Here is a 22,381-nt window from a genome sequence, read left to right as displayed (position 1 = left end):
AACAGGAGACTGAAGTAATTGGAGTAACTGGGGCCAATAAAAAGAGCATGAATTCATTTTAAAACTATTCTAGTATAAGCTTGGAGTATGTACAATAAATAAATAAATAGAAAAGTGGATGAAATAGAGTTAGAGAAAAGAAACATACAGGAGAATAGGTAGGCTATTTGTAAGAAAATACTCTGTCTCCTAATTATAAATCAAACATTTTGATGAGTTTTATTATCTCTTTTTGAATAATAAAATAAATGATGTCAATATAAGCAGTAAAAAGAGATTTACAGAAATCTGTATTTTCTTTTTCCTTTTTAATTCTTTTTGAGGCCGAGTCTCACTCTGTCGCCCAGGCTGGAGTGCAGTAGCCCGATATCAGCTCACTGCAACCTCCACCTCCCGGGTTCAAGTGATTCTCCTGCTTCAGCCTCCTAAGTAGCGAGGATTACAGGCGCCCACCACCACGACCGGCTAATTTTTGTATTTTTAGTATAGACGGGATTTCACCATGTTGGCCATGCTGGTCTTGAACTCCTGACCTCAGGTGATCTGCCCGCCTCCCAAACTGGGGCTCTTTTTATTGGCCCCAGTTACTCCAATTATTTCAGTCTCCTGTTGTCCCCACACCCTCCCTTTTTTTTTTTTTTTTTTTTTTTTTTTTTTGAGATGGCCTCCCAAAGTGCTGGGATTACAGAGTGAGCACACCATGCCCAGCCTTCATTTTAAAATCAAAGTTATGAAATACAGAAGACTCAAAAAATTAGGCTAAGACAAGGTACTAAAAAAATATATATCATTTACTAATATTGTCAGACATGGAATAAAGAAATGTCCCACTTGTACCTACTATAATATTCCAACAGAACAATGTAAAATTTCCATTTTTTAGGTGTTTGATGATCTGCCTAGCCTAAATTTAGTCAAAATTTTAATACTATAATTACAGTGATACTCAGAGATAATAAACATATCAACAAGAATGAATAATGACACAAATGCCCTTTGTTAAATAGTGATCTGTGCTATTATATATACAGAATCATCGTGTTTGGAGAAATATTTATAGCTAACCTTTAATACTGGGCTTCCAACATTCTTACAGACAACAAAAGTTGAAAAACACAGAATCAACTACACAGAGTTGCCAATCAGGATAAGGAGATCAGACAAACTTTGCATTAAACATTGAATGAATATAATGGTACAGACAAAAATGCATAATATTGATCAATATAACAGACTGCTAACTTATTCAACATTTAAGAGCAACATGTCAATGTGAGAGAAGGGAAAGTTTCAAAAAGAAGGCAATTATATTAGACTATGACAGGGAAAGAAAGAAGCATTGAAAGAACAGGTAAGAACAAAGATGGGGTATTTAGAAGATAGTAAAAAGATTAATTTGACTGGATTTATATGAGAAAGAATAAGTTTCAACAAGCAAATTAAGGATAATTACAGGGTCAGGCATGGTGGCTCATGCCTGTAATCCCAGAACTTTGGGAGGCCAAGGTGGGTGGATCACCTGAGGTCAGGAGTTTGAGACCAGCCTGGCCAACATGGAGAAACCCCATCTCTATTAAAAACACAAAAAAGTAGCTGGCCGTGGTGGCGGGTGGCTATTAATCCCAGCTACTTGGGAGGCTGAGGCAGGAGAATCGCTTGAACCTGGGAGGCGGAGGTTGCAGTGAGCCAAGATTGCTCTATTTGCACTTCAGCCTGGGCAACAAGAGTGAAATTCTGTCTCAAAAAAAAAAAAAAAAGTCTCCTCTATTCACTTGTGGTCACTGTTTAAATCCAATGACAAAATGTATGGAAGTATCTACAATGCTCCTTCATCCATCCATGGTTCACTGATGTATGTGATAGGTATTGCACTATGCACTGTGATACAAAAATAAATCATAAATCTACAGTTGGGCATGGTGACGCACACCTGTAGTCTCAGCTACTCAGGAGCCTTCAGCCTAGGAGTTTCAGGCTGCAGTAAGCTATGATCATACTGCTGCATTCCAGCCTGGGTGACAGAATGAGACTCTGTCTAAAAAATAAAAATAGAAAGCAAAAATAACATCCTATCTTCATCTCCTATAACTGAGTATAGTAAGGAAAACAGATAATTAAACAAATTAGGAAGTGATGGTATGTGTGCTATTGCATAGTGCTCTAGAAAGTAACATCTGAACATGGAGACAGTGGCTTCAGTTGGCTTCCTTTTGATAGAGTGAGTTTGAACATTATGTAGGAGGCAATAACCAGTAGTCAAGATTTCTTTTAAGCTCCCTGAGAACAGAAATCTGATCTGCCTTATGCCTTACTGTATCTCCAGTAGCTATTTAGGTAAGAAGCTATGAGGACTTACACTAGGAAGATGGAGGAAATGTTAGAAACTGATGAATCAGATACATTTGAAAATGACAAAATGAATATATGATATAATAGAGCAGAAAGAGTCAAAGGATTATTCCAAATCCTAGTCTGGAAACTACAGTTAATGCTACCTATACCCAAATTGGGAAGGTATGAGAAAGCAAATGTTGCTTTAGATAAACTGAATTTGGGGCTACAGTATGACATCCAAATGAAAATGTTTTATAGACACATGGTTATATGGATCTAGAATCTAGGTGCAAAGTGAGAGATAAGCATGTAGATTTAAAACTCATAAATTTCAAGGTGATCGGTTAAACTATCAGAATATAATTTATTTTAGGAAATAAATATTTACAGAAGATAGCTATAAGTCAAGGAAGTGATCTTGGGGAATGACAATATTTAAGAAGAGAAAAAAGTAATGAGGGCAAAGTTATCATTTGATGGTATAAATCTATGATGTGTGTGTGTGTGTGTGTGTGTGTGTGTGTTTTGAGATGGAGTCTCACTCTGTCACCCAGGCTGGAGTGCAGTGGCGCAATCTCGGCTCACTGCAAGCTCCGCCTCCTGGGTTCACGCCATTCTTCTGCCTCAGCCTCCTGAGTAGCTGGGACTATAGGTGCCCAACCACGCCTGGCTAATTTTTTGTATTTTTAGGAGAGATGGGGTTTCACTGTGTTAGCCAGGATGGTCTCAATCTCCTGACCTTGTGATCTGCCAGCCTCAGCCTCCCAAAGTGCTGGGATTACAGGTGTGAGGGACCACACCCGGCTTATGATGTGTCTTAACAGGAATTAAATAGCAGACTTCATCTCTGAGGCATTTTAACTTTTTACAACCTTTAGTACAATTCTGCTGCTCAGTAACAAAACTGTTAAATCTGTGCCCAGCTAGGGGAGTAATAAAGTAATTATATTTAGTTTGGATCCCGTATTTCCTTATACTGTTGCAAAATTCAATTGTGCACTTGAATATTATTTTCACTCTGGTGGCCAGCTGAAAATGATTTGATTATCAGCAACAAGATAGCTTCATCCCAATAGTTTAAACATGAGAACACAAAGAAACAACACACCCACTAGCTATTGAAAGTCTTTGAGTTGTATTAAGTTTGAAAAATTGTAAAAGATTATTTTCAATATTTAATTCCTTTTCTGAGCTAAGTGAGCTAAAGTATATTAAATATATAATAAGCATGTATTGCATGCATATGAAGTAATTTTTCATACATTTTACTTTAATTCATATACCATCTGGTCTAACTTCACATGCTCCACATCACCTAATCAGGCATTTAACGCACTTTTCAATTCACGTTAAACAACACAATAAAACCTCACACAGAATGCTAGACATTCTGTAAGACATCTCAAATATCAGACTACAAACTTCAGAAAGTAGTAGAGAAGAAATTCAGTAAGAGCTTCGGTCATGTGGAATAGATAAACTTTAACCTTTTCAATTTACAAAGGCATAGTTTGATACTTTTGACTACAACTATCCTTTTAAACTAGTGAGTTTTATTGGGAAGGTATGAGAAAGCAAATGTTAAATGAGAAAGCAAATATAGCCATTTCTCGTGGCTAAAATTTTATTTTTTATTAAAAAAAATTTTTTTTTTTGAGATGAAGTCTCACTCTGTCGCCCAGGCTGGAGTGCAGTGTTGCAATCTCAGCTCACTACAACCTCCATTTCCTGGGTTCAAACGATTCTTCTGCCTCAGGCTCTCCAGTAGCTGGGATTACAGGGGTACACCACAACACCCATCTACATTTTTTTTTTGCATTTTTAGTAAGACCAGGTTTCGCCATGTTGGCCAGGCTGGTCTCGAACACCTGACTTCAAATGATCTGCCCACCTCGGCCTCCCAAAGTGCTGGGATTACAGGCATGAGCCACCACACCCGGCCTCATGGCTAAAATTTTAAAATCAAAGTTGTAAAGTCTTTACTTTTGTCTGTCTGTATTATGTGTACAGGTACACATGTATGTTTGTATACTATCTACATGGTATCACTGACCTATAAATAAATGAACTCATAAATTAAATAACTAGCCTGCATGCTTTTCAAGTTCATATGACTTTGGCAGTCTTTGGTAAATAAAGATAGTTTTTTTACATTTTATTATATTATACTTTTTTTTTTTTTTTTTTGAGACGGAGTCTCGCTCTGTCACCCAGGCTGGAGTGCAGTGGCGCGATCCCGGCTCACTGCAAGCTCCGCCTCCCGGGTTCACGCCATTCTCCTGCCTCAGTCTCCCGAGTAGCTGGGACTACAGGCGCCTGCCACCTCGCCCGGCTAGTTTTTTTTTGTATTTTTTAGTAGAGACGGGGTTTCACCGTGTTAGCCAGGATGGTCTCGATCTCCTGACCTCGTGATCCGCCCGTCTCGGCCTCCCAAAGTGCTGGGATTATAGGCTTGAGCCACCGCGCCCGGCTATATTATACTTTTGAGACGGAGTCTTGTTCTATCGCCAGGCTGGAGTGCAATAGCGTGATCTCAGCTCACTGCAACCTCTGCCTCCTGGGTTCAAGAGATTCTCCTGCCTCAGCCTTCCCAGTAGCTGGGACTACAAGTGCATGCCACCACACCCAGCTGATTTTTGTATTTTGGGTAGAGATGGGGTTTCACCATGTTGGCCAGGATGGTCTTGATCTTTTGACCTTGTGATCCGCCCACCTCAGCCTCCCAAAGTGCTGGGATTACAGGCATGAGCCACTGCACCTGGCCCTAGTTTTAAATTGTTGGTGAAATAAAATAGAAACACGTTCAAAAATAAAAACCAGTAGAAAATAAGAGGATAATAACATTTCTTAATCACAAAAGGGTATTTCAATCAAGAAAAACTAGGCTGTATATTTTAATTCTGTACTATAAGTCAAAGGAAACATCAAGATGAGTCACTTTTGCTTCATTAGTCCAATGTTCATTTATGGGTTTCAATTTCTCAACTATTTTATTTTTAAGTTTATATTTTTATGTCATTAATTTATTATATTGCCACTATTATAAGCAAAATGAAACTATTAGATCTAGTTACAATAAACCTAGAGAGAATGAAAAAGAAAGTTTAAGGATGGCAACCTCTTTTTTCTAGCCATCTATTGGTAATATTCACTATCATTTCATTTATTCATTTGGTAGTTAACACATTCAATTTATCTTGCATTATTCAATTTAATACCTAGAGTTGTGACTATTTCAAGTATCCGGAAGGTAAATGACACGTGATGACTTATAATCTGTTGAGAGTTATCTGTTGAGTTATCATCATGAGAGATGGGAGGCTGGGGTGTACAAACTGTAACAAAAATGTTACTGCAGGCTTTTTACACAAAACAATTGTAGGAAAACTATTGACTGGCTTTTGAATTGATTTCATTATCAGGAGCATATTAGGGCAAAAAGACCACATTTCTATCTCAAGGTATATATAGGCCCTGCATATAGTAGGCACAGGAAGCAATCTATTGACTGATTGACTGGACTTGTGGAAGGTAAAGAGAAATCAAGGAAGTGAAAGAAGTATGGTAGCTATAATTTATACCTAACAGCATCTGAACAACCTTACCATCTCCCCATTTCGAAGGCAAACCTATACTATCTAGATTTGTGTAGGTACAGTCTATGATGTTCACAATGATGAAATCAACTAAAAACCACCTTTCTCAGAATATATCTCCTGTTGTGATGCAATGTATGTCGTGGTTGCTCAAACACTGTACATTCCAAAGAAAGCTTTGTTTTCAGGAGTGGCCCTTGGCTGGATTCTGAGAGATAACCTCTGAGCCCATGAAATATTCTGCTTTACAAATGTTTTTGTATGCGTAAGGCCTGGGCCATTATGTACCAGACTGATGAGGTCAATTGATCCTACAAAGTGATTTATGGTGAATACAGTTGTTCCTCCCTCAGTATCCACTGAGGACTGGTTCCAGGACCCCAACAAATACCAAAATCCATGGATGTTAAAGTCCCTTGTATAAAATAGCACAGTAGGTCGGGCACGGTGGCGCATGCCTGTAATCCCAGCACTTTGGGAGGCTGAGGTGGGTGGATCACTTGAGGTCAGGAGTTTAAGACCAGCCTGGCCAACATAGTGAAACCCCATCTCTAACTAAAAATACAAAAATTATCCGGGTGTTGTGGCATGCACCTGTAATCTCAGCTACTCAGGAGGCTGAAGGAGAAGAATCATTCGAACCTGCGAGGTGGAGGTTGCAGTGAGCCAAGATTGTGCCACTGCACTCCAGCCTGGACAACAAACGCTTGAATGTGGTAGGCAGGGGTTGCAGTGAGCTAAGATCATGCCACTGCATTCCAGCCTAGGTGATACAGCGAGACTTTGTCTCCAAAAAAAAAAAAAAAAATGCATCATAATAAATCTTCGTATCTGATAGTGGAAGTCTTTACAGTTTATTACTCTTATAAATTGTCTTGGCTATTCTTATTCCTTTGCAGTTTTCATACACATTTTAGAGTCAGCTTATCAGATTCCACCCAAAACCCCCAAATCCTGCCGGGATTACACCTGGGATGGCAATGAAGTTCTAGATTAATCTGTGAGGGATTGACATAATTAAAACAATGAGCATTCCAATCCATGGACATGGATTTATTTATATATTAATTAATTTCTGTCAACAATATTTTGTAGCTTATAGAGGTTCTTGTAAATCGTTTGTAAGAACTTTTCAAGGTATCTGATGTTTTTATGCTATTGAAAAGTTTCTTTTTAAAAGTTTCACTATGTTTATTGCTGCTATATACAGAAATATAATTTGTATATAAATCTTGCATGTAATGACTTTGCTAAATACATTTGTTTATAAATTGTTTTGAGTTTTCTACATATAAAATCATATTGTCTACAAATAATATTAGCTTATCAGTTATATTTCTTCCTTTCCAATCTCTATACTCTTTATTTCCTTTTCTGTGCTTTACTGCATTGATTAGAATCTACAGTGAAAAGCTGAATAGAAGTGATGATGGGGGGGGGGAGGGGGGAGGGATTGCATTGGGAGTTATACCTGATGTAAATGACGAGTTGATGGGTGCAGCACACCAACATGGCACAAGTATACATATGTAGCAAACCTGCACGTTGTGCACATGTACCCTACAACTTAAAGTTTAATAATAATAAATAAAATAAAATAAAATAAAATAAAATAAAAAGAAGTGATGATGGTGGGTATCCTTTTCTAGATCTCAAGGGGAAGGTTTTTGAGAATTAATCATTAAATTTGATATTTGTCATAGGATGCTTAAAATATCGAATTAAGGAAATTACTTTCTAATCTTCCTTTGCTTAAAATTGGTTGTTTTATCATAAATGCATGGATTTCCTCAAATGCTCTCTTTACATCTTTTGAGATGATTTTCCTCATATATTTTGTTAATTTGGTAAATTATATAGATCGCTTTTCAAGTATTAAACAACCTTGAATTTTCAGATTAAATCCAACATGGTCATCATGTGTATAATTTTTATCTATCTCTGGATTTGACTTGCTAATATTTTGTTCAGAATTTTTTTTTTGAGACCGAGTCTCACTCTGTCACTAGGCTGGAGTAGCACAATCTGGGTTCACTGCAACCTCTGCCTCCCAGGTTCAAGCAATTCTCCAGCCTCAGCCTCCTGGGTAGCTGGGACAACATGCGTGCACCACGGTGCCCAGCTAATTTTTGTATTTTTAGTAGAGACAGGGTTTCACCATGTTGACCAGGCTGGTCTCGAACTCCTGACCTCAGGTGATCCGCCTGACTTGGTCTCCCAAAGCGCTGGGATTTACAGGTGTGAGCCACTGCACCTGGCCTTGTTTAGGATTTTTATATCTATATTAATAAGAGAAACTGCCATAATTTTTCTTTCTCATAATATTCTTAGTTTTGCTATCCAACTTACGCTGGTCTCATAAAATGGGTTGGGGAGTGTTTTTTCCTTTTCTCTGAAAGTTTATGTTACATTGGTTGTATTCTTTCATGTTTGAAAGAATTCACCAGCTGGGTGCAGTGGCTGACACTGTAATCCCAGCACTTTGGGAGGCCAAGGCAGGAGGATCAACTGAGGTTGGGAGTTCAAGACCAGCCTGACCAACATGGAGAAATCCCATCTCTACTAAAAATACAAAATTAGTAGGGCATGGTGTTGCATGCCTGTAATCCCAGCTACTCAGGAGACTGCGGCAGGAGAATGTCTTGAGCCCCGGAGGAAGAGGTTGCAGTGAGCCGAGATCGCGCCACTGCACTCCAGCCTGGGCAACAAGAGCAAAACTCCATCTCAAAAATGAAATTAATTAATTAATTAATTAAGAATTCACCAATGAAACCATTTAGGTTCCAAAATATTAATTTACAGATTCATTATGTTAATAGACATGGAACTATTCAGATTTTCCCTATCTTTTTGTGTCAGTTTTGTACAGAAGTGCTTTTCTAGGACATTGGCCATTTCATCTAACTTTGCAAATGTTTTGGCATTAAATTAATAATACCTCTTATTATGTGTCCTTTAATATTATTTGTAGGATCTATATTGATGTTCTTTTTTTCATTTTTGTTATTGAGAATTTGTGTCATCTCTGTCTTAATGTGTGCTGACGGTCTTTCCAATTTGTTTTGTTTTTTTTTTTTTGAGATGGAGTCTCACTTTGTCGCCCAGGCTGGAGTACAGTGGCATGATCTCGGCTCACTGCAAGCTCTGCCTCCCGGGTTCACGCCATTCTCCTGCCTCAGCCTCCCAAGTAGCTGGGACTACAGGTGCCCACCACCACACTCGGCTAATTTTTTGTATTTTTAGTAGAGACGGGGTTTCACTGTGTTAGCCCGGACGGTCTCGATCTCCTGACCTCATGATCCGCCTGCCTCAGCCTCCCAAAGTGCTGGGATTACAGGTGTAAGCCACCACACCCGGCTGGTCTTTCCAATTTCACTTGCCTTTTCAAAGAACCACTTTTTGGTTTGCTTGATTTCATACAGTGACCCTGCATTAGTAATCAAGCTAAACTCTCAATAACTTTTACCAGTCTCTTTTGAGGTAAAGGGGGAACTTTTGATATCTGTTCAACTTATTAAATGATTATTGGTTTATTCAAGTTTTCAAATCTTCATGAGCCAATTTAGGTAACTAATAATTGCCACAGTTTGAATGTGTCCTCTCCAAAATTCATGTTGCAGCTTAATCCCTAATGTGGTGGTATTAAGAGATGGGGCCTTCGGGAGGTGATTAGGCCATTAGGGGGATGAGGCTCTCATAAATGGGATGAGGGACCTTAGAACAGGGGGCCGAGCGTAGTGGCTCACTCCTGTAATCCGAGCACTTTAGGAGGCTGAGGCAGGCAGATCACCTGAGGTTGGGAGTTCGAGACCAGCCTGACCAACATGGAGAAACCCCGTCTCTATTAAAAATATAACATTAGCCAGACATGGTGGTTCATGCCTATAATCCCAGCTACTTGGGAGGCTGAGGCAGAATTGCTTGAACCCGGGAGGTGGAGGTTGCAGTGGGCAGAGATTGCGCCACTGCACTCCAGCCTGGAATCTATGTTTTCTGGTATCATTTAAGATTTTTTCATTTATTTTTTCATACTCTCAAGTTTTTGTTACAATGTCTAAAACCAAGAATTTTCTTCATTTATCCTAATACTTAGCAGATACATTCAACCTGAAGACTCAAGTCTTTCTTCAAAATTCCTTTCAAGTACTGATTACCCACCATTTCCTCCAATCTCTTCTTAAAAGCTCTATTAAACATACATACATCTTCTATTTCTCATAACATCTCTGTCATATATACATATGACATATAACACATTTGTATCTGTATCTGTCTGTCTCTTTGCCACAGTGTGCTACATTCTTGCTGAGTATCTCAATATAACCTTCCAAGTAACTTCTCTTTTGGTCAGCTATGTCCACGGTCTACTATCTCATACACTGGGTGGCTATGTCAATGGCGAACTCATTAAGCCATCTGGACTAGAGATTGGAAAATACTTTTAAAAATTCTATAAGTAGGCTAGGCGCGGTGGCTCACCCCTGTAATCCCAGCACTTTGGGAGGCCAAGATGGGCAGATCGTGAGGTCAGGAGATCGAGACCATCCTGGCTAACACGGTGAAACCCCATCTCTACTAAAAATACAAAAAATTAGCTGGGCATGGTGGTAGGTACCTGTGGTCCCAGCTACTCGGGAGGCTGAGGCAGGAGAATGGTGAACCTGGAAGGCAGAGCTTGCAGTGAGCATAGATTGCGCCACTGCACTCCAGCCTGGGCGACAGAGTGAGACTCCATCTCAAAAAATAATAATAATAATAATTCTATATGTAAAGGAAGATCAGGTATTCTGTGATACACTAGCTTGCCTCTCCAGGTTGCTTGGGAGAATGATTAATAACCACTGTTAAATAAATGAAACCCTGCTGCTATACAGAAAAATCAATACGAGAAGTAGTTTGATCAACAATCACTCCCTACTGTTTGGAGTAACCACCCTTGTGACTTTCCATATGGGAGCTGACATTTGAAGTAAATTCTTATCTCTGTTCAAAGCTTCTAAATACAAATGGTATGTCCCTCCTAACTGGCAAACAGGTGGGCCTCGCCTGGATTTTCAGTTTCAACTATTTTGGAAGATGTCTATTTCTTTGAAGTATCCCTACACTGTATTTTGTGTCACCACATAGCCTACATTCTAAAGTTTAAATTAAACTAACCCAAATACATCTTCCAAATATGGTGAAACATACCCCAAAATGTTCTAGCCACTTTTGCATGATGTGGTAATACAAAATTAAATTTATAAAAATACGCAGCTCTTCATAAATATGTCAATATAAGTATGATATATTAAGCTATAAAACAAAAATAACGAGTTAAAGCTGCCAAAAAATTTGTAGTGAGGTCAGGAATGGTGGCTCATGCCTGTAATCCCAGCACTTTGAGACATCGAGATGGGAGGACTGCTTGAGCTCAGGAGTTTGACACCAGTCTGAGCAACATGGTGAAAGTCTGTCTCTGCAGAAATACAAAAATTAGCCAGGCATGGTGGCACACACCTGTAGTCCCAGCTATTCAGGAGGCTGAGGTGGGAGGATCCCTTGAGCCCAAGGAGGTCAAGGTTGTAGTAAGCTATGAATGTGCTAATGCAGTACAACCTGGGTGCGAGAGTGAGACCCTGTCTCAAAAAACAAAACAAAACAATTGTGGTGATAACTATATAAAGTCTAAGAACTTCCCCTCCTTTTCTAAAAGTGTTTTCAATAAAAATTTCAACTTTTTGTCTAACAGCATGTTATTTTGTACCTACAGAGTATCAAGTGCTTTTATTTTTTATTTACTTATTTATTTATTTGAGACAGGGTCTCACTCTGTTGTCTAAGCTGGAGTGCAGTGGCATGATCATTGCTCACTGCAACCTCCACTTCCTGGATTCAAGCAATCCTCCCACTCAACCTCCCAAGTAGCTGAGACTACAGGAATGCACCACCATACCTGGCTAATTCTGTATTTTCAATAGAGACAGGGTTTCACCATGTTGGCTAGGCTGCTCTCAAACTCCTGGCCTCAAGTGATCCACCTGCCTCAGCCTCCAAAAGTGCTGGGATTATAGACAGGTGCCACTGTGCCCAGCCACACTGAAATTTTTAAGAATAATGATTTACATATACAAATTTGGCAAGTGTTAAATGAAAGAAAGAAAAATTGTAAGTCAAAAAAGAAGAAAATTATAAAGCAAAACTGTACTTAAAAATGAATTTCCATTGGGCTCAGTGATGCATGCCTATAAATCCCAGCTACTCAGGAGGCTAAGGTAGGAGGATGATTTGTGCCCAGCAGTTTGAATCCAGCCTGGCAGCATAGCAAGACCCTGTCTCTCTCTCTCTCTTTTTTTTTTTTCTCTTTTGAGACAAGGTCTTGCTCTGTTGCCCAGGCTGGAGTGCAGTGGCACAATCATGGCTCACTGCAGCCTCTAACTCCTGGGCTTAAGCAATCCTGCAAACTCAGCCACCCAAGGAGGTGGGGCTACAGGAGCATGCTTCCATGCCCAGCTTATTTTTGTATCTTTTGTAGAGATGGGGTTTCACCATGTTGCCCAGGCTGGTCTTGCACTCCTGGGCTCAAGCGATCCATCTGCCTCAGCTTCCCAGTGTTAGGATTACAGGCATGGGCCACGGTGCCAGGCCACCTGTCTCTTAAATAACTAAAATAAAATAAATTTTTCTTATGACTAAATAGTTTTTACTCTATGGAAAGCAAAGCTGAATAAACACAAGAATACTAATGATTTTTTTTTTCTTTTTTTTCTTTTTTTATTTCGAGACAGGGTCTTGCTCTGTTGCCCAGGCTGGAGTGCAGTGGCGTGACCTTGACTTACTGCAACCTCTGCCTCCCAGGCTCAAGTGATTATTGTGCCTCAGTCTCCAGAGTAGCTGGAATTACAGGCATGCACCAACAAGCCCAGCTAATTTTTTTATTTTTAGTGGAGATGGGGTTTTACCATATTGGCCAGGTGGGAGAATCACTTGAACCCAGGAGGCAGAGGTTGTAGTGAGTTGAGACTGCACCACTGCACTCCAGCCTGGGCAACAGAGCAACACTCCATCTCAAAAAAAAAAAAAAAAAAGAAAAAAGAAAAAAAAAAATAGTATATTTATGTCCAGATAGAAGAAATGATTTTTATAAAAGAACATAAAATAAATTAAAATCATCGTAAGAGTCTAGATAGATATGCATGAATATATACAACTAAAGACCTTTTGTGTTGGCCGGGCGCGGTGGCTCACGCCTGTAATCCCAGCACTTTGGGAGGACGAGTCGGGCGGATCACGAGGTCAGGAATCGAGACCATCCTGGCTAACACGGTGAAACCCCGTCTCTACTAAAAATGCAAAAAATTAGACTGGTGTGGCGGCAGGCGCCTGTAGTCCCAGCTATTCGGGAGGCTGAGGCAGGAGAATGGTGTGAACCTGGGAGGCGGGGCTTGCAGTGAGCTGAGATCACACCACTGCACTCCAGCCTGGGCGACTGAGCGAGACTCCGTCTCAAAAAAAAAAAAAAAAAAAGACCTTTTGTGTCAAGTTGTATAAAGTTGCATGATACAAGATCAACACACACAAAAATCAGTCATATTTCTTTTTTTTTCCCTTGAGAGAGCGTCTCACTCTGTCACCCAGGCTGGAGTGCAGTATTGTGATCTTGACTCACTGCAACTTCCACCTCCCGGTGCAAGCGATTTTCATGTCTCAGTCTCCCGAGTATCTGGGATTACAGGCATTTGTCCCTGCACCCGGCTAATTTTTGTATTTTAGCAGAGACGGGGTTTCACCATGTTGGCTAGCCTGGTCTCGAACTCCTGACCTCAGATGATCCGCTCGCTTCGGCCTCCCAAAATGCTGGGATTACAGGCATGAGTTACTGGGCCAGGCCAAAAATCAGTCATGCACTAGCAAGAAGTCTAAAAGGAAAATTAAGAAAACAGTTCGATTTACAATGACATCAAAATAATAAGATGCTTAGGAATAAATTTATCCAAGGCAGCACAAGACTTGTGCACTAAAAGCTACAAAACATTGCTGAAGGAATTAAAGATGACCTAAATAAATGGAAAGACATCCCATATTTATAGATTGAAAGACTTGATATTGTTAACATGGCAGTGCTCTCCAAAGTGATCTACAGAATTGACACAATTCCTTTAATTTTTTTTTTTTTTTTCAGACAAGGTCTTGCTCTACTGCCCAGGCTGGAATGCAATGATGGCACAATCTCAGAATCTCAGCTCCCTGCAGCCTCTGCCTCCTGGGCTCAAGCAGTCCTCCCACCTTAGCTTCCCAAGTAACAGGGACTACAGGTGCATGCCACCACATGTGGCTAGTTTTTGTATTTTTCGTAGAGACGGGGTTTTGCCACGTTGCCCAGGCTGTATCAAACTCCTGGGCTCCAGTGATCCACCTGCCTCGGCCTCCCAAAGTGCTGGGATTACAGGCATAAGCCACTGCACTCGGCCAGTTTTTTAATTTTATTTTTTCAGAGACAGGGCTCACTTTGTCACCCAAGTTGGAACAACCATAGCTCACCATAACCTTGAATTCCTGGGCTCAAGCAATCCTCCCACCTCAGCATCCACAGTAGCAGAGGCTACAGGCTTGTGCCACCATGCCGGGCTAATTTTTAAATTTTTTGTAAAGATAGGGTCTTGCTACATTGCCCAGGCTGGTCTTGAACTCCTGACCTCATGTGATCCTCGTGCCTTGGCCCCACAAAATGCTGGAATTATAGGTGTGAGCTACTGTGCCCAGCCAAAATTCCTTTTAAAATATCACTGCCTTTTTAGTACAAATGGAAAAGCAGATCCTACAATAAAATTACAAGGGACCATGAATAGCTAAAATAATCTTAAAGACGAACAAAGTTGAAGGACTCATAATTCACAATTTCAAAACTTACCACAAAGTTATAGCAATGAGAACAGTATGATACTGGCATAAGGAGAGACATATAGATAAATACAACAGAATTTATAATTCAGAAATAAACCCATATATCTGTGGTCAATAGATTTTTGACAAGGATACCAACACTGTTCAATGGGAAATGAAGAGTCTTTTCAATAAATGTTGCTGGGACAACTGGTATCCACATACAAAAGGATTGAGTTAGACCTTACCTCAAACCATATACAAAAACTAACTTTAAATGGATGAAAGACCTAAATATAACAGCTAAACCTATGAAAATCTTAGAAGAAAACACAGGGGGAAATCTTCATGACCATGATTTTGGCACTGGTTTCTTAGATATGATACTCAAAGTATGAACAAAAACAAAAAACAGATAAATTGGACCTCATCAAAATTAAAAATTTCATGCATGAAAGGATACTATCAAGAATGAAAAGACAACCCATAGACTATGCAAAAACATTTGCAAATCATATACCTGATTAGGGTCTAGTAACCAGAATACATTTTCAAAACCTCTTAAAATTCAACAACCAAGACAAATAACCCAATATAAAAATGGGCAAAGGGCTGGGCCCCGGTGGCTCATACCTATAATCCCAGTGCTTTTGGGAGGCCAAGATGGGAGAGTTGTTTGAGGCCAGGAGTTGGAGACCAACCAGGGCAAGACAGCAAGACCCCATCTCCACAAAAGTTAAAAAATAAATACATACATTAGCCAGGCCTGGTAGGATACACCTGTAGCCATAGCTACTAGTGAGGCTGAGGCAGGAAGATTGCTTGAGCCTAGGAATATGAGGATGCAGTGAGCTATGACTGTGCCACTGCACTCTGGCCTGGGCGACAAAGCTAGATTCTGTCTCTAAAAGTAAATTTTTAAAAAAAGCAAAGAACTTGAAAAGACAATTCTCCAAAGAGGATATACAAATGGCCAAAAAGTAGACAGAAAAGGTGCTCAATGTCATTAGTGAAATGCAAATAAAAACCACAAGGAAACATCACTTCATATGTACTACATGGTAGAAGGAATGAATGAAAGGAGGGAGGGGGGAAGGAAGGAAGGAAGGAAGGAAGGAAGGAAGGAAGGAAGGAAGGAAGGAAGGAAGGAAGGGAGGGAGGGAGGGAGGGAGGGAGGGAGGGAGGGTGGGTGGGAAGGAAGGAAGGGGATGTGGATAAACTGTAACTCTTATACATTGCTAGTGGGAATGTAAAATGGTGCAGCTATTGTGGAAAATGGCTTGGCACTTCTTCAAAAAGCTAAACACAGAACTATCATATGATTCAGCAGTTTCACATCTAGGTACATACTCAAAAGAATTAAAAACAGGTATTCAAAAAAACTTGTACATAAATGTTCATAGAAGCACTATTCGATAGCCAAAATGTAGAAACAACCCATATGTACATCAACAGATGAATAAACAAAATGTATCCATACAACTGAATATTATCCAGCCATAAAAAGAAATAAAATACTGATACATGCTACATGCTACACCATGGTCGAACTTTGAAAAAATTATGCTAAATAAAAGAAGCCAGACACAAAAGGCCACATACTGTATGATACTTTTTTTTTTTTTTTTTGAGATGGAGTCTCACTCTGTCGCCCAGGCAGGAGTGCAGTGGCACGATCTCAGCTCACTGCAAGCTCCGCCTCCTGGGTTCAGGCCATTCTCCTGCCTCAGCCTCCCAAGTAGCTGGGACTACAGGCGCCCACCACCACGCCCAGCTAATTTTTTGTATTTTTAGTAGAAACGGGGTTTCACCGCATTAGCCAGGATGGTCTTGAGCTCCTGACCTCGTGATCTGCCCGCCTTGGCCTCCCAAAGTGCTGGCATTACAAGCGTGAGCTACCACACCCGGCCCTTTTTTTTTTTTTTTTTTTTAAGATGCAGTCTCTCTCTGCTGCGAGGCTGGAGTACAGCGGCATGATCTCATCGGCTCACTGCAACCTCCAACTCCCTGGTTCAAGTGATTCTCCTGCCTCAGCCTCCCAAGTAGCTCAGATTACAGGCATGCACCACCATGCCCAGCTGATTTTTGTATTTTTAGATTTCACCATGTTGGCCAGGATGGTCTTGATCTCCTGACCTTGTGATCCACCCACCTTGGCCTTCCAAAGTGCTGAGATTACAGGCATGAGCCACTGCGCCCGGTCGTATGATTCCTTTTATATGAAATATCCAGAATAGGTGACTCCATAGACAGAGAGAAAAAAGTAAATTAGTGGTTGTCAGGTGCTATGGGTAGGAGAGTACAGAGTTTGTTTCAGGGTGATGAAAATATTCTGGAATTAGAGTGGTGATAGTTTGTACAACTTTGTGAAAGGACTAAATGCCACTGAATTGTACATTTTGGTGAATTTTACGTGTAACTTACCACAACAAAAAATTATTTTTAATTAAAAAAACTTCTGCATGATAAAGCATAAGAAAGTCTTATATCAGGAAAGACAATGTAAGAGGAAAATTGTGATAAATCTGAATTATCTATAAAGATTTGATATGGGGCTGGGCATGGTGGCTCACACTTGTAATCCCAGCATTTTGGGAGGCTGAGGTGGGAGGATCACATGAGCACTGGAGTTCAATACCAGTCTGGGCAACAGAGTGAGACCTCATCTTTATTTAAAAAATTTTAAAATTATCCAGGTGTGATGGCACACGCCTGTGGTCTCAGCTACTGAGGAGGCTGAGGAGGGAGGATCATTTAAACCCAGGAAGTCAAGGCTGAAGTGAGCCACAACTGTACTACTGCACTCCAAGCTTGGGTGATAGAGCGAGACCTTGTCTCAAATAAAAAAAAAAAGAAAGAAAGAAAAGAGTTGATACAAATAAATATAACCAATCTACAAAGTTCTCAGGCTAAGAGGTCAAAACTGATGCACAGATTATATACCAAGAAATAATTACAATAAAATTACTCACATAAAAATAGGCCACCAGAACAAATGCTTATTAAAACATTTTTAAGGAAACATTATATTCTAAATACCTTATAAAAACGATAAAAATCAATGTGGCCAGGCCACAGAGAAACCACTAAACTTAAATAACTCTAGTGACACTGTAAAACTGTACTAGAGAATAATCTGACACTATTTAAAAGGTGCTATAAAGCTAGTCAAGTGCTTTGACCCAGTAATTTCGTTCTGAGGACTATACTTTTAAAGGAACACCCAAAGTAGGAGGAACAGGAAATAACTGGGAAAAAAAAAGATAGTAACAATAATGACAGTTATTGACAATGAGAAAATACGACATGATCTAAACAATAACAGAGGAGACCTAAGTAAACTATTATTATTGCCTAAGCACAACAGAATATATGTATATAATTACATGTATATATGTATACAATATATGTATATATTATATAATAATTATTATATATTATAATATATATGTTAATATATAATATAATATAATACATTATATGTATATATGTATATAATAGATAAATAATGTGTGTATATATATTAATAAAAATTTAAATTAGGTAAAAAGGAATATAAGAAAAAGTAAATCACAAAATTGTGCATGCACTGATTTCAACTCTCTATATACATTAATGATACATGGAAAATAATTTGGAGTGAGGGTTTAAAACTCGATAGGCTCTTTTTTTCTTTTCTTTTTTTTTTTTTGATGGAGTTTCACTCTGTCGTCCAGGCTGGAGTGCAGTGGCACGATCTCAGCTCATGGCAAACTTCGCCTCCCGGGTTCAAGCGATTCTCCTGCCTCAGCCTCCCAAGTAGCTGGGACTACAGTCGTGTACCATCATGCCTAGGCTCTTTTCAAAATAACTGTAGAGTAATAATTTCCTAGCAATTATTTCCAATCACCTTCTTTACTCAAACATCAGTTTAAAAAATATATACAGGTAAGGCAACAATTTAAAAAATGTATAGAATAAATATAAGTTTAGAAGAAAATCTTGGCTGGGCTCAGTAGCTCATGACTGTAATCCCAGCACTTTGGGAGGCTGAGGCAGGTGGATCACCTGAGGTCAGAAAATCGAGACTAGCCTGGCCAACATGGTGAAACCCCATCTCTACTAAAAATACAAAAATTAGCCGGGCATGGTGGCATGGACGTGTAATCCCACCTGCTCAGGAAGATGAGGCAGAAGAATCACTTGAACCTGGGAGGCAGAGGTTGCAGTGAGCTGAGACTGCACCACTGCACTCCTGCCTGCCACTGCACTCCTGCCTGGGTGACGGAGCGAGACTCCATCTCAAAAAAAATTTTAAAGAAGAAAATCTTAAGTGATCAAATTAAGATATTTTATTTGTTATGCTCTTACTGTACACCTCTTCTTGTTGAGATGTGTTTTCAGGCCAATCCCACAACCCAATTTTGAGGAAATATTTTTTCATTATATTTAAAATGTTAGCTAAATCTTTGTAATGAAAATGTTTTGCACACAATACTTTGGTCAAGATACACAGATACACTTTAAAATATCAAGGAATTTCCTATTTAAAGAAATCAGAGAAAAAGAAAAAAGAAAGGAAAGCCAATTAAATTCATGCAAACTATACATTCATATATATGAATAAATTTAAATAACTGTTATAAGACCAACAAAAATACCTTGAATAGGCCGGGCACGTGGGTCATGCCTGTAATCCCAGCACTTTGTGAGGCTAAGGCGGGAGGATCACTTCAGCCCAGGAGTTCAAGACTAGCCTGGGCAACAAAGCAAGACCCCGTCTCTAAAAATAAATAAATAAAAAAAAATACCTTGAATAAATTCACAAATATAACATTGTTCAATTATTAGCTTACAAGCAATCTTTGTACAAAGAACTGCCTAACCAGTGCTCTGCATGGTTGCTTCCATAGACAGAAGCCATCATAAAAACCAAAGACTTGATCTTACTCCTGGTGACTGGTAAAAATTAAAAATAAAGAAATAAACCAAAGACAAAATGAAGCTTTTAGAGATTCTGTCTATTCAGAATAGAAGGTAAGAAGATGCCATGAAAAGCAGAACCAGTGAAAAGCACAGTTTAAGGAAGCTGATCTAAGGGACACTCTCCCACCTCAAATTCCACTACCAGAATTTTTTCTTACACTTCTAACATCTAAATGAGGAAAATGCAATTGAAGGGAATGGAGGAGGAAACAGTATTGAGCAATCCACTAAGGCAATCTCCCGAGAGTGTATGTTTCTCCCAAAAGGTTCCATTTTTCAAAACTATTTATTTTCTCTCCTCCCTAATCAAAGTTTTCATTTGTTAGTCTATCAAAATATATCTTTTCTCATTTCTCCAAAAAAGTTTATATTCATAAGAACTAATAGCATTTTTTTAAAAAGTCACTCACCTGAAATTTATTATTTAACAATGGAGAACATGAGAACCTTTTTAAAGTTTTCTTTAAAATAATATCTATCCATTTAAAACCTACATTTCCTTTAAATTTTGACACTTTCATACCTTCTCTTTAAATACATATAACTTCACCATACATTTATTAGAGAGCAGAATAATGAAGACCTTAATTCATATTACATTTAAATAAATATTTTTAGCATAATATTCATCAATTGATTCTTACTTTGCTTCAATTTATGGAAATCACTGACTCTATCCTTGGTAGCCTGCTTTAGTATATCTGTTTGAATTCTGGGTTCACTGTCCAAGTTTGAGCCTGGAATTAAATGCTGAAGAGGACTGGAAGGATTCTGTTTTGAAGTACCAGGGTTTCCATTGTGGTTTACATGTGAATCTGTAGCGTAAAAACATCAAATTAAAAGAATATAATTTAATTTAATCTTTTAAAGATGAATTTCACAAGATCTGCTTTACAAAGCTAAGACAGACTATTGTTTAACATTGGGTAGTCACAAAGCTTTTTTTATTTTTAAAGATTTATTCTCATTTCTTTAATCAAATCTTATCACCAATGTGATTTTAGCTGTGGGAAGTTTACTGACCATTCCCAGGCGAGTATCTCTACGAATGGCTACAAACTTATTCACCAAAAAGATACACAGTAGAAATCCATAGATTAATATAGCAATGATACCCGTATCTTTTCCTCCCTCCAAATTCCATATTAGTATCAGAAATCTCCAAAATCCAGTAAGGCTTTTAAAATTTCTACTCTCTAAGTCATCTTCATTTATACAGTGACTCACAAGTGCTGACTCTTGATTCCCTCTTTTTTTTTTTGAGACGGAGTCTCGCTCTATCGCTCAGGCTGGAGTGCAGGGGCCGGATCTCAGCTCACTGCAAGCTCCGCCTCCCGGGTTTACGCCATTTGCCTGCCTCAGCCTCCCGAGTAGCTGGGACTACAGGCGCCGCCACCTCGCCCAGCTAGTTTTTTGTATTTTTTAGTAGAGACAGGGTTTCACCGGGTTAGCCAGGATGGTCTCGATCTCCTGACCTCGTGATCCGCCCGTCTCGGCCTCCCAACGTGCTGGGATTACAGGCATGAGTCACCGCGCCCGGCCCTGACTACTGATTCTTTCTAGCATTATCTACTGGATACCACCTCTCTTTCCCTCACCTCCCTTTTTATCCTCATCAATGACTTTCATTTTGGATTCAAAACATCCTATGCCACTCTGACATTTTTCCTTTCCATCATCTCCCTTAAGCAGGTCTCTTCAGTCATATCTACTCTCATTTTAGGGAAATATTTCTATGCAATGGAATGAGTGTTCAGAAAATAAATACATTCATAAGTAGGAAGTAAAGACTTTAATATAGGTGTGCACTGTAATTTATAGAAGGCCTCTATGAGATAAATTTGAACACATTTTGAAGAAACTAAACCTGTATAGCAGGCAGAGAGGAAAGGGAATGTAGCTCAGAGTGGCATAATAAATAATTCTTCTGTTCTTAAGAAAAAGACTGTAACAATCCACCAGATAAAGTGAAGTCTGAGATGACTATTTCTCTCTGAGCTTTCACTAGTCTTAAAAAATATATAACATTACCTCAAAGAATAAATGCTATTTCACTATACTGCTAAGTGATATATTTTATACACTACATAACTGTACATGACTAGTAAGTTGGTTTCAAATGGAATTGTAAGAATAAGACTTCATACCTGGAGGCATATTTGGGGAGAGAGGTTGTCCAGTTGGAAGATGGGAGATTGCTTGATGACTTTCATATTGAGAAACTGAAATAGGAGGCTTCCTTAAAGCTACAAGAAAAAAAAAAATCCATATTATTCCCATTGATACTATGATTTCTAAAAAAAGCCCACTGTGAATCAATTTACATTGCACTAATTTTATGTTTATTCTAATTTTGTAATCCATATAATTGGTATGCTAATTTATTTATAGTTACTAATTGATACACTATACCATCCATCACAGGTTTTGTTTTGTTTTTTCTTTCGGGACAGTCTCGCTCTGTCTCCCAGGCTGGAGTGCAATGGCACGATCTCAGCTCACTGCAACCTCTGCCTCCTGTGTTCCAGCGATTCTCCCTGCCTCAGCCTCTGGGGTTGCTAGGATTACAAGCACTCGCCACCACGCCCAGGTAAGTTTTGTATTTCAGTAGAGATGGGGTTTCA

General features: G+C 39.2%; 1 protein-coding gene across 4 annotated transcripts in view; it reads right to left on the bottom strand.

Annotated features, from left to right (window-relative positions):
* Positions 1 to 22,381, bottom strand: part of GOLM2 (golgi membrane protein 2) — a 122,744-nt gene that overhangs the window by 16,076 nt on the left and 84,287 nt on the right. For all 4 annotated transcript variants that reach the window (XM_008016788.3, XM_008016789.3, XM_008016791.3 and 1 more), the window contains exons 7-8: positions 21,905 to 22,003; positions 20,402 to 20,572 (exon numbers count right to left, since the gene is read on the bottom strand). In XM_008016788.3, the coding sequence (XP_008014979.1) occupies positions 20,402 to 20,572; positions 21,905 to 22,003 (270 nt within the window). The remainder of the gene's footprint in view (positions 1 to 20,401; positions 20,573 to 21,904; positions 22,004 to 22,381) is intronic.

Source organism: Chlorocebus sabaeus, chromosome 26, assembly GCF_047675955.1.
Source record: "Chlorocebus sabaeus isolate Y175 chromosome 26, mChlSab1.0.hap1, whole genome shotgun sequence".
In the NCBI taxonomy this organism is placed as follows: Eukaryota; Metazoa; Chordata; class Mammalia; order Primates; family Cercopithecidae; genus Chlorocebus; species Chlorocebus sabaeus.
Note: the sequence above shows the minus strand (reverse complement) of the source record. Positions and strands in the feature narration are given on the sequence as shown.